Source organism: Acomys minous (assembly GCF_964271855.1).
Source record: "Acomys minous genome assembly, chromosome: 3".
Classification (NCBI taxonomy): Eukaryota; Metazoa; Chordata; class Mammalia; order Rodentia; family Muridae; genus Acomys; species Acomys minous.
The window spans coordinates 80,559,372-80,575,695 of record NC_140485.1 but is presented as its reverse complement, the minus strand read 5'-3'; the positions used below and the strand labels follow the sequence as shown (position 1 = coordinate 80,575,695).

The 16,324-nt window shown below is 43.1% G+C and overlaps 1 protein-coding gene across 5 annotated transcripts in view; it reads left to right on the top strand.

Annotated features, from left to right (window-relative positions):
- The window catches only part of CBFA2T2 (CBFA2/RUNX1 partner transcriptional co-repressor 2), a 99,202-nt gene that overhangs the window by 66,178 nt on the left and 16,700 nt on the right, over positions 1-16,324 (top strand). For all 5 annotated transcript variants that reach the window (XM_084775769.1, XM_084775771.1, XM_084775768.1 and 2 more), the window contains 4 exons: positions 2,030-2,119; positions 7,899-8,080; positions 9,965-10,218; positions 13,755-13,840. In XM_084775769.1, coding sequence (XP_084631895.1) covers positions 2,030-2,119; positions 7,899-8,080; positions 9,965-10,218; positions 13,755-13,840 — 612 coding nt within the window. The remainder of the gene's footprint in view (positions 1-2,029; positions 2,120-7,898; positions 8,081-9,964; positions 10,219-13,754; positions 13,841-16,324) is intronic.

Genomic DNA, 16,324 nt, shown 5'->3' with positions numbered 1-16,324 from the left:
TTTTAAAAATTGGGTCCAAAGGCCGGGCGTGGTGGCACACTCCTGTAATCCCAACACTTGGAGGCAGAGGCGTATCTCTGTGAGTTTTAGGCCAGCCAGGTCTACAAAGTGAGTCAAGGACAGCAAGGACTATAAGAGAAACCCTGGGGCAGTTGGGGTGGGGAGGGGGTGGTGTACTGGGGGGCTGGAGAGATGGCTCAGCAACCACATGGTGGCTCACAACCATCTGTAATGTGATCTGATGCCCTCTTCTGGCCTGCAGATGTACATGCAGGCAGAGTACTGTATATATAATAATAAATAAATAAAATTAAACAAACAAACAAACAAGCCGGGTCCAGTGGAATGCTTGTCACCCAGATTGACAGCAGCACTTTTACCTACTGGACCATCTCACCAGCCCAAGGCCTTACCTCTGTGTATTGATCAAGGGCCAGTGTTCAGGTAGTGGTGTAGATGTACAGCTACCCTGTATCAGTGTGAGGAGCTTCACATGATGTTAACAGTGGAGTGGGTTAGAGAAGTGACCCATTCTATTGAACATTTCTAATTTTTTTTTAGCTTAAAAAATGTAAAATTTTATATGTATGAGTACTTTACCTCATTGTGTAGGTCTGTGTACCACATGTATGCCTGGTGCTGTCAAAGGCCAAAGCAGGGCGTTAGATCCCCTAATACTGGAGTTAGTTGTAGCTGGTTGTGAGCTATCATGTGGGTGCTGGGAATCAAACCAGTACACTTAACTGCTGAGACATCTCTTTATCCTCTCCAATTTGTTTTTGCAACTTCGTTAATCTATTGTTTATCTCAAAAAATTTTAAGGGTATGCATTAAATAATTCCAGCACTCAGTAAACTGTTCCAGGTCAACTTCAGTGTCGGAAAGATCCTGTTTCCACCAAACAAACAGACAAAACATTTTAAAAATGCTTTCCAGTATGGGGCCTGTCTCTATCTCTGTACTTTGTTCTAAGTCCATTGTAGATGTTCCCTTGAGACTAAATCTCCTAACATTTTACCTTTGAAGATTTTTCTCTTTCAAAAATTACCTTTTCTGAACCTTTAAAACAAAAAACTATTAATACTGGGCATGGTGGTGCACATCTGTAACCCCAGTGCTCTGGGAAGCAGAGGCAACAGGCGGATCTCTGTGAGTTCGAGGCCAGCCTGTTCTACAAATTGAGTCCAGGACAGCCAAGGCTACACAGAGAAACCCTATCTCGAAAAAACAAAACAAAACAAAAAAACCAACCAAACAAAAACCTATTAAGCTGGGAGGTAGTGACACACATTTTTAATCTCAGCACACAGGTGAATCTCTGAGTTTGAGGACAGCCAGGGCTACACAGAGAAATCCTGTCTTGAAAAAATTATTCCATTAGGGCCAGATGTAGTAGTGCATGCCTTTAATCTTTGCACTTTGGAAGCAGAGAGAGTCAGGGCATCTCTAGGAGTTCAAGCCAGCCAAGTCTACACAGTGAGATCCTGCCTTAAATATCAAAAGAAAAAATTTAAATTACATTTAATTATTGTGAATGTGTATATACTTGTGCCACGGTATATGTATGAAAGTCAGAGAACAACTGCAGGAGGTGGAACTCATGGCAGTAAGCATCTTTACTACTGAGTTATCTCACCATCACAAATATGAGAAACTTAGTCTGATTTCCTGCAGAAATGTACATTCATTAGACAGGGGGGAGGGGGACAGGGGGAGGGGGGACGGGGACGGACGACGACACGACACCAAGTAAATGAAATAGTTATGTTCTTAGTGGTTTAACAGTTGGCCGAAGGCAGTCTGGTACGACAATTCATTCCTCTGAGATGCAATCTTGCCCTGTTTTGGCCAAACACACAGTCTCTTCCTCTGGCATGAGTCACTTATTCTCTGCTACAGATTTGTATTATCACTTTGTCCATCCATAGGGAAATTTCAGGTCATTTCTTTGATCTTTCCATACATTTAAACTACTTATTTTTGCTGTATGTATCCAGTTTTGGATTTTGAGTATTATTTATCTTTCCAGAACTCAACAGTGACAATTGAAGAATTCCATTGCAAGCTCCAGGAGGCTACAAACTTTCCTCTTCGTCCATTTGTGATTCCATTTCTCAAGGTAATTCATTATCAGCATTTCCTTGATCTACAGATCTTGATTTTGCTGCATTCTCATATCTTTGTTGTACTTGGGGCTGGAAGGTAAGTAGGTTGTAAATTTGGCCTCATAAATAATGAGAAGGATTTCTGTTGGAAGCTCTGTAGGTAGCATACAGGAGCTAGTAAGGAAGTAATGCACGTGCATAGAAATGGAGGGAATACCACTCAATCTTTGTGTGTAGCCTGAAGGGGAAGAGTATGTGTTATCTGAGAGGAGACTGTTTACAGATAGGCCTGTGCAGTTGTGTCAGGAGAATGTGAGAAGGTAGTGGCTGTGTTTCCTCCACCCCAGATAATGAATGTGCTCTAGAATTACTGTTCCTGGACCATACCTTCTGGGCACACAGTCCTAAATTATCATGCCTACTGTCTTAATTAGGGTTTTATTACTGTGAAGGGATACCATGACCATGGCAACTCTTATAAATGAAAACATTTAACTGTGGCTGGCTTAGAGATTTAGAGGTTTGGTTCATTAAATGCCACAGCAGGAAACATTGTGGCATTCAAGCAGACAAGGTGCTGGAGAAGGAGCTGGGAGTTCTGTATCATGATGCTTAGGCTGCAAAAGGAGCTGGTACCACTGGGCATGGCTTGAGCATGAGACCTCAAAGCCTACCTCCACAGTAGCATACTTCCTCCAAAAAGGCCACACCTCCTAATAATGTCACTCCCTGTGGGTCAAGCATTCAAATACATGAGTCTACTGGGTCATTTCTATTCAAATCACAACTACTTTCTTTCTTTCCTCCTTTTTGTTTTTTGTTTGTTTGGTTTTTCGAGACATGGTCTCTCTGTGTAGCCTAGGCTGTCCTGGACTCACTTTGTAGACCAGGCTGGCCTCGAACTCACACCAATCCTTCTGCCTCTGCCTCCCGAGCACTGGGATTAAAGGCGTGTGCTATCACTGCCCAGCTACAATTACTTTTAAGAAAGTGTTTTTATTTAGAAGGTTTTTTATTTTTTGTTTTTTTTTAGCTATACAAGAATACAGTAACCTTCCTTTATGACCTCAAGCAAGTTTCCCAAACAGTAGTATCTCATATTAGTTTCCTATTTTTCTTCAGATATTAAATTAAGGATATCCAACCTTGGGCTTCAGGCATGCCAAACAAATGCTTTCTCGGGGAGCAGTGTCCAGAGCCATTAAATCAAGATGCTAACATTCAGAGAGCACTTGGTGCCTAACGTACATACTATTTGCTATTTTAGTATACTACTATCTTTACTAGCATCCCACTATGGCTCTCACAACAGAATTAAGCCTTTGTATTTGTATGTGGTTTAATCAATTGGTGGATTCCTCAGTCATACAAAACAATCTGGTAAAGGGAGTTGGGAGCGAGGGCCTTTCTTCCCATAGTTTCTCAAGGCCACAGACTGAGAAGAGTTCCAAAATCAGCCCGGAAGTGGTGGCACAAGCCTTTAATCCAAGCACTTGAGAGGCAGAGGTAGGTGGATCTCTGTGAGTTCAAGGCCAGCCTTGTCTACAGAATAAGTTCCAGGACAGCCAGAGCTCTTACACAGAGAAACCCAGTCATGTAACACCATACACTAACCTATCTGGAACTCCAGAGGATCTGACACCCTGTCACAGACATACATGCAGTCAAAACACCAATGCAGAATAAATATATAAATAAATAAAAACAAAAGAATTGCAGATAGGTTAGTGTATGGTGTTACATGACTGTAGCATCCAAAAGGCAGATGTAGGAAGACTGCCCTGGTTCAAAGCCAACCTGGATTATGCAGCAAATTCCTGGTGTCACTTCATGCTGGCACAGGACAGACACCATCACTGATACCTTTTTTGTTTGTTTGTTTCTCTTTCTTTTTTGGGGGTGGGTGGGTGGGGGACAATATAGTAAACCTGGTTGTTTCCCATGATTTTTTTTTCCTATAAAGTCAATGTTTTCTCTGATTAAATTATTATTTTCCCACATGGCATGGTGGCACACAACTGTAGTCTCTGTATTCAGGAGGCTGAGGCAAAAGGCTCACAAGTTGTAGATCAGCCTGAGCTATGGAGATCTTTTCTCAAAAACAAAACAAAACAAAAAAGTACTATCAAGGCTGGCAGTGTAGCTCAATGGTACATTGGCCCTGAGTAGCACTCCCAATTTAAAACAAATAACAGTAAATAAATAATTTTTCCAGAATAGGAAACATGAGATGTTTTACTGAGTTGATGAAGGCATCAGTGAGACCTTACAGCCAGTTCACAAGAGAATCCAAACAACAGATAACACTCATAGGTCACAGTTACTGCTTTTTAAAATATATACTTATATATGCTGTATTTACTTATATCAGTTATCTTTTAGTTACACAGGGAACAGCTCTAAGGCAATGAAAGATTAAAGTCAGAGTTTTGTTGTCAACTAGATTAAACAAATCTAGCACACCGTGTGGTTTTGTAATGCTAAGAAAGCTCAATATAGGTGAATATTTGTAGTTGATTTAATGCTGAAGAATACCCACTTAAAACCCAAGTAAATGAAATATTACCCCTTGTTCTTAGGGGGAAAAACCTTCCTTTTATTGGTAGATTCATATTACAGAAATTACTATGTTCAATTAGCATGTTGGATTTTGTTTCTACATGTATGAGATTAATAGTTAAAATTAATTCCCTTTCTTAAGTCTGAGATGATCTTGGCCAAACAAATCTATCCTTTTACTCTCCTTTAAGTTACTTGCAGCCGGGCGTGGTGGGGCACACCTTTAATCCCAGCACTTGGGAGGCAGACTTGAGACCAGCCTGGTCTACAAAGTGATTCCAGGACAGCCAAGGCTACACGGAGAAACCCTGTCTCAAGAAAAAAGAAAAAGAGAGAGAGAGAGAAAGTTACTTTCATTTCCTAAAACTATTTTATTTTCTTCTAGTTTGGTTTGGATTTGGGGTGGGGTGGGGGGTCACAGGTATGTGTAGAGATGAGAGGATGGCTTGCGGGGACCTCGAGGATCGCTAGGCTCAATTTCAGCTCATCAGGCTCAGCAGCAAGTGCCTTTACCCACTGAGCCCATCCAGCCCCAAGAAAATGGGAAAGCTGCAGAGCAACTTGTCCCTTTCTTAAAGTACTTATATCAGTTCATATTGTTTTTGTTCATTAAGACTCAGCCTTAGCCGGGCATGGTGATGCACGCCTTTAATCCCAGCACTCGGGAGGCAGAGGCAGATGGATCTCCAAGTTTGAGGCCAGCCTGGTCTACAAAGCGAGTCCAGGACAGCCAGGGCTGTTACACAGAGAAACCCTGTCTCAAAAACAAACAAACAACATGCTCAGCCTTATTATGTTGCCTGGGCTGGGACTTGTGGTCCGCTTGCTTCAGCCTCCCAAGTGCTAGGACTAGAGGGTAGCTTGTCTGGTCTTATAGTTCTTAAGACAGTTCTGGACTGTAGCATAGCAGGCCAGTCAAGTCAGGAAGATGTTCTGGTCTGAGGTGCACACGCCTATAGTTGGCTCTGCTCTTGGCAGCATGGATACCTTGGTAGCTGAAAATACTATGACCTTTGTCAGCTCTGGGGCAGATATCCTGCTTGGACCCTGGCCATCTTTTTCTTTATGTCTGAATCTATAGACAATTATTTCCTGAGACTCTAGGATCAAGAAAACTTATGCCTGGTGGTGGTGGTGGTCCTGGTCCTGGCGGTGGCCATGTGGTAGCCGTGGTGCATGCTTTGATCCCAGCACTCAGGAGGCAGATCCACAAAGTGAGTCTAGGCCAGCCAAGGCTACAGAGAAACCAGGTCTCGAAAAACCAAAAAAAAAAAAAAAGAAAGAAAGAAAGAAAGAAAGACCAAAGGTGGAGAGGATGCGGGACACTCAACTCTGTTTTCCCCCTATTCGCCAAAGGTCACATGTCACAATGTAAAGATCTGACATGTTTCTTTGTCAATTAAGGTTTTGCAGTTGTAAGATTGAGATTCTAGATCAGACTTAGGAAGTGTTTCATATTGTCAAATTCTCTATTCTTAACTGTGCTATTTGGAAAACAGCATGAGGTAGGTTGTTATGGCAGCTTTTTGGCTACCATTTGAGGTTTTGTCAATTTATTTCTGCTTTAAAGCAGCCACTAATTATGGTGCCTGCTAAATTAACCCTCAGTGAGGGGGTGACTACTTATATGTAGTAGAACTTTTTACTTGTTCGTTTGTTCCTTGAGCATTTATTACAGGTTCTCCCTGAATTGTGTTTAAATTTAGGGAAAATATAAATTTTGATGTATAGGGCCTGGCGTGGTGGTGCACGCCGTTAGTCCCAGCACTTGTGGGAGGCAGAAGCAGGTGGATCAATGTGAGTTCGAGGCCAGCCTGGTCTACCAAGTGAGTCTAGGACAACCATGGCTACACAGAGATACTCTGTCTTGAAAAATAATAAAATAAAATAAATTGATAAAAAGAAATTTGGGGGAAGAATTTGAATTCTGAGGTTTAAAAGTATAGGGAAATTTTTTGTTTTCGTCTTTCTTTTTTTCTTTCTTTCTTTTTTTTTTCTTCCAAAGGTTTACTATGAGAAGGAAAAAAAATAGCAGAACATAATTTTTCTTTTCCAGATTACATTATTCCCGGTACTCCTTCAAAACCCCAATTCCAGAGTAGTCTTAGTTTCTAGGATTCCAGGATCTCTCCAGAGAACCCTAAAAGAAAGTTGAGTTCCACCATGAGAGAAAGGTTGTGATTCAGAAGAGAGAAACCGGGCTTGTAATTTTCCTTGATAGGCAGTGATAATTCTCTAACTGGCTGGCCTTCAAGAGAATGTGTATTTTGGGTGCTGGAGGTGCAGTTTAGTAATAGAGTGTTTGCCCCATCTGCATTTGGCCCTAGTCCTATTTCTCAGACAGAAAAATCCTTACTGAAAATATGTTTTAAGGCTGGAAAGGCAGCCCAGTAGTTAAGAGTGCTTGTTGCTCTCTTGTTTTGTTTTGTTGGTGCTATTTTTTTTCGAGACAGGGTTTCTCTGTGTAGCCCTGGCTGTTTGGACTTACTTTGTAGACCAGGTTGGCCTCAAACTCAAAGCGATTCGCCCGCCTTTGCCTTTTATTAGAGAACTTAAATTTGATGCATAGCTCGCAACCCCTTGTAACTCTTGCTCTAAGGAATCTGCACCCACATACCTAAACACAAACACAATTAAAAATAAAAGACATCTTTTTAAAAAATGTACGTTTTAAAAGTGTGTTCAATAAACCTTTATTGTGTTTTATATCAGGCCACAAAAGTAAGATATAGTCCCTTTAAAAAGACTGATGTTAGCTTGGGCTGGTGGCATATATGCCTTTTAATCCCAGGACTCAGGAGGCAGAGGCCTATGAGGCCAGCCTGGTCTACAGAACAAGTTCCAGGATATCCAGAGCTACATAGAAAGACCTGTCTCAAAAACATAAAAGAAGCCGGGCGTGGTGGCACATGGCTTTAATCCCAGCACTCAGGAGGCAGAGGCAGGTGGATCTCTGTGATTTTTGAGGCCAACCTGGTCTACAAAGTGAGTCCAGGACAGCCTAGGCTACACAGAGAGACCATGTCTCGAAAAGCAAAACAAAACATGTCTTCCTGGGGGAAGAAACAGACCAACCAGCACCTCAGATAAAAGTGCCCCTTTACTACTCGTGTCAGGTTGCTAGTGATTTTAGAGGGAGAAAGCAAAGAGGGCTTTTTTTCTGTGAGCACACTGAGATGTTAGTCTCTGTAGGCAGGGCTCAGCAGATGAGAAAACTGCCTCTTTCTTTTCAAGGCCAACCTGCCCCTGCTGCAGCGAGAATTGCTGCACTGTGCCCGGGCTGCCAAGCAGACCCCATCCCAGTACCTGGCCCAGCACGAGCACCTTCTGCTCAACACCAGTATCGCATCTCCTGCTGACTCTTCTGAACTGCTTATGGAGGTTCATGGAAGTGGAAAGAGGCCGAGTCCGGAAAGGTGAGCAGAGAATAGATCTGTTCTTTTTTTCTGGAGCCATTCTGTTGAGTTGTAGATAGATAATGCCTTAGACTTTCCAAGGTTAGTTTTTCTTTGTCCTAACAACTCTTCAGGTGACTGCACATTCCTTTTGAGGAGCTCTGCCCTAGGGTTTAGACAGGTTCACTGCTCCAGAAGTGAAAGAACACCCAGTCCCTCCATCTTTCTCACTCAGCCACTTTCAAAAAAGATGTATTTTACCAGATATGTGGGGCCCTCACATCTGGTAAGCAGCTTGTACTATATAGCAGGCATTAGTTGGTTGTCCTTTACTTTTGTTCTCTACCTAGAGATACAGCCAGCTCCACAGGTTAAAGACTCATCTCCCAGGATTGTCCTCTCCCTTAAGCCAATGACGAGGCTTAGGTTGGGATTCTGAACACTGTTCAAACAACCTTGCCCCTTTTGCTTTGTTTTCATTGGCTGTTTCTGGATGATGGTCTTCAAATTGGGCTTCCTTTTTTATGGGAGGGAGTTGGGGCAGGGTTTCTCTGTGTGTACCCCCGGCTGTCCTGAAACTCACTCTGTAGACCAGACTGGCCTCAAAGTCATACAGAGCAACCTGCCTCTGCTTCCCAAGTGCTGGGATTAAAGGTGTACACACCGCTGCCGGGCCAAATTGGGCTTCTTACAACCTGCTCAGGTTTGTTTAATTGTTCAGTGTTTCACAGAGCTCAGGAACATTAGGGGCTTATGACTAGGAGTGTGTGTTCACAGGATACTGATGAACAAACAGTAGGCAAAAGGTAAGGCACAGAGTGGTCCTGAGGTGTGGAGTGTGTCTGTCCTCGCCTGGTGGTTGCACCAACATCTCTAAGAAGATGCCACATACTCAGCTCTTCAGAAATTCTTGTCTGTGTTTTGTTTTTCCTGGAAGCCTCATTACATCGGTCTGGCTGATGATATCTTCAGCTTTCACATGTTAGGTTTCAGCTTCAGGTCACCTCCCCTCCCTAGGGGTAGATAATACAATTCTACCTTGGTCTTTTCCATGACCAGCCCCAATCTTGAAGCTGCCTAGGAACTGCCAGCCTACAGTCAGCTTCTTAGACTTGGCACTTGAAAGACGCTAAGGATTTTTAGGACTAGCATGTCAGGAAGCAGGATAAAGTGGCTGCCACAATAGCACATGAGTTGTTGAGGAAGCAGTTTCATGAACTACAATAGAAAGCTTATCACAGTTAAAGCTGAGTGACTGAAACCATATCAAGTCACAGAGGCAACTTTCTTCGCAGCAACTCACCTCCACAGTGACTAATCTGACTTTCAGCATCCCTAAATTTTGTCAATCCTTGTCCCATTCAATTTCCCCTTTCCTGTATCACAATTATATGGTTCTGGTGGTTATGGGTGAATTTAACCTTTCCTCTTAATGATGGAATAAAGAAGCATTTATAAATTGCAGCTGTCCCCTGAGGATGCTTAAGCTCATCACACCTGTTGTTAGGGTTAGTGTTAGTGTTAAATGGTCCCTGAGCTGGGCTGCGGGAGCACTCACCATCAGTCACAGCTGCAGCAGAGGCTCTAAAGTTGGATTTCTGGAGTTTGACTGAAAGCCAGCCTGGGTACCATCCTGGGACAAGAACTGAGGGGCTGGGGGTGTAACAGTATGAAGCATGTGCTTAGTATATGGGCTGCAGCACCAAAAATAACTGTTCCTTACAGCCGTCCTGCTTTGGAAAGTGAACATGGTGCTCAAGAGGGCTGCAGGTCCATAGCATCTGAAGGTCAGCTGTCCTAGGGAGGGGAGTTGTTGGGAATAAGCAACTGTCCTGAGACTTTGTAGTGATATTAACATGACCACTTCGTAACAGGCTCCTATAAACACTTTTGATTCTTCTACAGGAGGGATGAGAATAACTTTGAAAGAGATACAGTTCCTCCTGAACCTCCGGCCAAGAGAGTGTGTACTATCAGCCCTGCTCCTCGGCACAGTCCTGCTCTCAATGTTCCCCTCATGAATCCCGGGGGCCAGTTCCATCCTACTCCACCACCTCTCCAGCACTACACTTTAGAAGACATTGCAACTTCTCACTTGTATCGGGAACCAAACAAGGTGCTAGAACACCGAGAAGTTCGTGAGAGGCACCACAATCTTAGTAAGTGATCTCAACAGACATAACGCTTTGATCTGGAGAACATTCATGGTTTCTTTCCTATTCAGTGATAAAGCCAAATAATATCATCTTGGCTCCTTTTCTGCTGATAAGATAATGCTACATACCTGTAATTCCAACAGTACACAGGATGAGGCAGGATGGTCAGCTTGTAGTCATCCTCAGCTACCTATGGAGTTTGAGGGTAGCCTGTGCTCAAACAAAAAATAATGAGGAGACTGAGCATGGAGGCACACATGTATTATCTTAGCAGTTAGGAAGACCACCCCAAGTTTGAGGCTAGCTTGATCTGTATGAGTCCCCGGCCAATCAGAGCTGCTTTGGCCCTATGTGTGGAATCTAATGGGAATTGCTTAGGCACTTTGGAGCCTGAGAGTAATAACTTCTGAAATAAATGAAGTTAACATTATCATCTCCGCTCTTTATGTTAGGTTTGAAATGTCTGAAGCGTAGCCCTATGTAACTATTAGATTTAGGAATAAACACTCCCATTTAAGAAAAGAAAAACAAGGGACTGGAGAGAAAGCTCAAGAGCTGAAGAGCACTGTCTGTTCTTCTAGAGATCCTGAGTTCAATTCCCAGCAACCACATGGTGGCTCCCAACCGTCTATAATGTGATCTGATGCCCTCTTCTGGCCTGCAGGTGTACATGCAGGCAGAGCACTATATACATAATATTAAAAAAAGAAAAAAGAAAAACATACAGTGTCCTTTCCCCCCCCCCCCCCCCCACATTCTCTTCTGGAGTTTAATTGCACCTATCTGGCACGCACACACACAGACAAAAACCAAAAGGCTGCTTTCTTGCAAGATTTCCCTTGCATTCATTGTAGGGTTCCTTGTGAAAAACACACTGACTTTCTTATTCTGACTTAGGCTAAGTAGCATCTTCTCAAGGCACAAATCCCGCTAGAGCCTTAGGCATCATGCAGTTCTTACTGAATGGTGAAGATAGGCTAGAACTGTCTCCATCATTTACTGAGTCTCAGCTACCACTCCATTCTTTGATTCAGTCTCTCCAGAAGGTCTAGGTAGTCATTGATTACTTCATACAGAGAAGATCAAAGCAACTGTGGCCACTGTCATATAGCTAGTAAGTGGTCTTGACAAGATTGTTCCTAAGTTGCCAGAGGTTGCTGTTGGCTACATTGGGAGCACCTGCTCCCAATATATATTATAACCTTATAGTATATACTTCTTTGGTATCCAGTTCTTTTATTTCTTTTTAAGAATTTTTTATTTACGTTTATTTATTTATTTATTTTTGGTTTTTTTGAGACAGAGTCTGTCTGTGTAATACCCTGGCTGTCCTGGGACTCTCTTTGTAGACCAGGCTAGCCTCAAACTCACAGAGACCGCGTGCCTCTGCTTCCCCAAGTGCTGGAACTAAAGGCATGTGCTGCCACACCTGGCTGGTATCCAGTTCTTATCCTCCCATGCCTCTTTGTTTTACTGTTAAAAAGAAGGCTTGGGGGCTGGAGAGATGGCTCAACGGTTAAGAATACCACCTGCTCCTCCAAAGGTCCTGAGTTCATTTCCCAGCAACCACATGGTAGTTCACAACTAACTATCTATAATATGATCTGATGTCCTCTTCTGGGCCTTCAGGTGTACATGCAGGCAGAACATTGTATACATAATTAATAAATAAATCTTAAAAAAAAAAAAAAGCAGGCTTGGGGCTGGTGTGTGTGTCAGCAAGATGGCTCAGTGAGTTAAGGTACTTGCCATGTAAGCCTAGAGACCTGAGTTTGGTTCCTGGAGAAAACTAGAGAAAGTTGTTCTCAAACCTCCATGTGTGTCGTCATCATCATCATCATCATCAGCAGCAGCAGCAGCAGCATTGTGCCCATACACAGACACAACAATAATATTATTAAATTATTCTTAAGAACTAGGCTTGCCGCCGGGCGATGGTGGCGCATGCCTTTAATCCCAGCACTCGGGAGGCAGAGGCAGGTGGATCCCTGTGAGTTTGAGGCCAGCCTGGTCTACAAAGCGACTCCAGGACAGCCAAGGCTACACAGAGAAACCCTGTCTGGAAAAACAAAAACAAAAACAAAAACCCAAAAAAACTAGGCTTGCCATTTATTTCTTCTCTTCATATGCAGTTTTTGCCCTTTAGAGAGAAGAATGGTGAAAGCTAGGTATAACTTGATTGTTAGATAAACTATATTTACATATGAAAGTTTACCTGAAAAACTGTTGGTGACCTACCGTGATAAATCCACCAGGCTCATCAAAAATTTCTTGGTTTTCTCAAGACCTATTTGGAAATCTGGTTCTCATTCATCAAACCATCACCTGCGCCACCCCCACCCCCACCCCCCACCCCCGCCAGGTTGAATCAATAAGTCCACTCCCCTTTATTCTCCTAAAATGAAATCTTTGGATACTATAGCCTATAGTAGACCCATAATTTTAGAGTCAATAGTCATTACAATATATATATTTTAAAGTATTTACAATAAAATGTACTAATACTTAGAGGATAGCAGTGAAAAATAGAGAGTTTTACAGTGTAACTCAGGGGTAGAGAAAAGTCTAGTTCTTCTGCCTTGACTTTGCATGTAGTGGATTTATGTGTGCTACAACACAGTCTTAGTGCGCTGTTGCTGTGAAGAGAGCAACCACAGCAACTCTTACAAAAGAAAAGCATTTCCCTGGGGCCTGCTTACAGTTTCAGAGGTTTAGTCCGTTATCAGCATGGCAGCAGGCAGGCAAACATCATGCTGTAGAAAGATATACAGATCCAAAGTCAGCAGTAAGAGAGACCCCTGGGCCTGGCTTGGGCTTCTGAAACCTCAGAGCCCACCCACAGTGACATCCTTTCTCTAATGAGGCCACACCTCCTAAGCCTTTCAAATAGTACCCCTCTGATGGCCAAGCATTCAGGTATCTGAGCCTATGGGGCTCCTTCTTATTCACGCCACCACAAAACTAACAGAGTCGTTCTGGTATTTTATTTTCTACAGAGTTGGATATGAAATGCTTTGTAAACAAAGGAAAAGGACATAGCCGCTGACTACTTAGAAAACTCACTATCCATACTTCCTTTTGCATCTTGTGATTGTTCTTCGTTTGTGATATTTGTCCATTCTTAAGTATTTGGGAAATGTCCCCAAGTATTGGGAGTGGAGCACAGGGCCGAATAGTCCTACCACTAAACTATATATACTTCCAGTTCCTGAGCTAACTGCTCTGAGCACTAACTCTTTATTGGTTGTATCGTCCTGTGGGCCTCACACCAGTTATGGCAACTATTCCCTTAGTAGTGTACTCTAAGCTGACACAACTGAGTGTGTGCTTGTAGAATTCAGCTGCTCTGTATTTTTTTCATTTATTTGCTTATTTTGAGACAGGGTTTCCCTTTGTAGGCTTGGCTGTCCTGGCTTTGTAGACCAGGCTGACCTCAAACTCAGAGGACCACCTGCCTCTTCCTCCCAAGTGCTGGGACTAAAAGTGTGCACTGCCTGGCTGCTCTGTATTCCTTCAATGTAATTTCTTATTTCTAATAGGTCTCAATGGAGGTTATCAAGATGAGCTGGTAGACCACCGTTTGACAGAAAGGGAGTGGGCTGATGAATGGAAACATCTTGACCATGTAAGAATCCCAGCATGTTTGATTTCCCCAAGTCCCCTTTACTTTTAAATCTTTATGGTTTGCTTCACTAATTTTGTTTGTTTATTTTGGTGGTTTGTGGGTTTGATGTCTGATGGTTCTTAAGTTTATTATGTATCTGTGTGTTCATGTGCTTACATGTATGCACACTCATGTACATACCATGACATGAATGTGGAGATTAAGAGGCAGCTATTTGTTCATCTGGCTTGCCAGCAAGCACCCTATGCATACTGAACCATTTTGCCCACCCACTTTTGTTTTTTACTTTCCTATTTGGGCATGCACTCCTGCGTTGAGCTCCTAGTTAGATATATAGTCATTCCCATTCATTCTGTCTCTCTCTGTCTGTCTGTCTGTCTCTCTCTCTCATTTTTCAATACAGGGTTTCTCAGTGTAGCTTTGGAAGCTCTTAAGAATTAAGAATTTGCCAGATGTGGTGGTGCACACCTTTAATCCCAGCACTCTGGAGGCAGAGGCAGAGGCAGGTGGATCTCTGTGAGTTAGAGGCCAGCCTGGTCTACAAAGTGAGTCCAGGCTGGCCAAGGCTACACAGAGAAACCCTGTCTTGAAATACCACACACTCTGGATTGGAGCCCAGGGGGGTCTGCTCAAACTATTGCACTAACCAAGGACAACCCCTACTGTCTAGCCAATGGACAGTACGCTCTCCACAGGTATGTGGAGAGCAGGGACTGACTCTGACAGGAACTCTGGTGCCCCATATTTGACCAATTCTCCTTGGTGGGGAGGCCTGATGGCATTCAAAGAAAGAATAAGCAGGCTACCAAGATGAGACTTGATAGGCAGTGACCATATGGTGGAGGAGGAGGTCCTCCTCGGTCTCAGACCTAGGGGAGGAGAATAGGGTGAAAGCGGGAGGGAGGGAGGAACAGGAGGATACAAGTGATGGGATAACAGTTGAGTTGTAATCTGAAAAAAGAATTAAATAAAAAATAAAAAAAGAAGAAAAGAAAAAGCACACACAAATAATAATAATAAAGAATTTGTTTTTATTTTTTGTATTATTTTTCGAGACACGGTTTCTCTGGGTAGCCTTGGCTGTCCTGGACTCGCTTTGTAGACCAGGCTGGCCTCGAACTCACAGTGATTCGCCTGCCTCTGCCTCTGCCTCCTGAGTGCTGGGATTACAGACATGCACCACTACACCCACCTTGAAGCTCTTAATTCTTCCCGCCCCCCCCCCCCCTCCTGGAGACAGGGTTTCTCTTTGTAGAGTTGGCTGTCCTGGACTGGCTTTGTAGACCAGGCTGGCAAAGGACTGCCTGCCTCTGCCTCCCAAGTACTAGGATTAAAGGCATGTGCCACCACATTGGGCTTGAAGCTCTTACTTCTTAATGCTACCAGTAGTTCATGTGTGCTTGAAGTGAACATGACTTTTTAACAGAAGTTGTTTTATTCACTACTTGCTCAGGCTAAGGGCTGCAAAATCACTCCCAAATCTTGTTGGTAGGCTGATCTTGACAGTTCCTAAACCAACTAGTCACGTAATAGATGGTTAAAGCAAAAGTTTCAGCTTTTTGCCAGGCATGGTGGTGCACACCTTTAATTGCAGCACTCAGGAGGTAGAGGCAGGTGGATCTCTGTGAGTTCGAGGCCAGCCTGGTTTACAAAGTGAGTCCAGGACAGCCAAGGTTACACAGAGAAACCCTGTCTTAAAAACTAAACCAAAACAAACAAAAAGTTTCAGCTTTTTTACTAGTTGCCTTTGTGAACTGGGTTATTGTGCTTCTTTTAGTTTTGGTTTTTCTTTTTTAAAAAAAATCTGTTAAGATGGCTCAGTGGGCAAAGGCACTTGAGACCCGCTTGGTGGAGGAAAAGAACAGATTCTCAAAGTTGTTCTCTGATTTCCACTCATGCTCCATGGATTGTGCGCAAGCTGACACACAAGTACACACATACTAAAATAGTGTAATCTTTATTTTGGCATAATTTGTAATAGTATATAAAGTGATTATCATAGGATGTGGTGCATGGAGATTTAAACAAGTCCAAATAAGAATTAGCATGCTAGTTCTTATGTTCCTTCCTGTCAGAACAGAGTATCGCCTCTCCCTGAAAATAGTAATGCCTACTTTAAAATTGCTTATTGTGGCCTATCCTTCTTGAGTGGTGGCTGGCCCTGGCCCTCACCTCAGATAGGGTCATCATTTGACCTCATTCTTACTGCAGGTACTCTGTGTACGTGTGTGTCTGTGTGTGTCAGAGGCCACAAGAGGGTGTCAGATCCCTTGGAACTGAAGTTTGATAGGTGCTGAGCCAGGCTCCTCTGAAAGAACAGCAAGTTCCCTTAACCACTGGACAGTCTTTCAAGCCCCAGATTACATTGTTATAAAAACATCTAGCTTTAGCTAACGTTACAGGGTTCTCAGGCTTTGTGAGAAACTCTGTACTCACTAAACCCTCTTAACTTAGGAACCATCAGGTTTTTGTTTGTTCATCTCT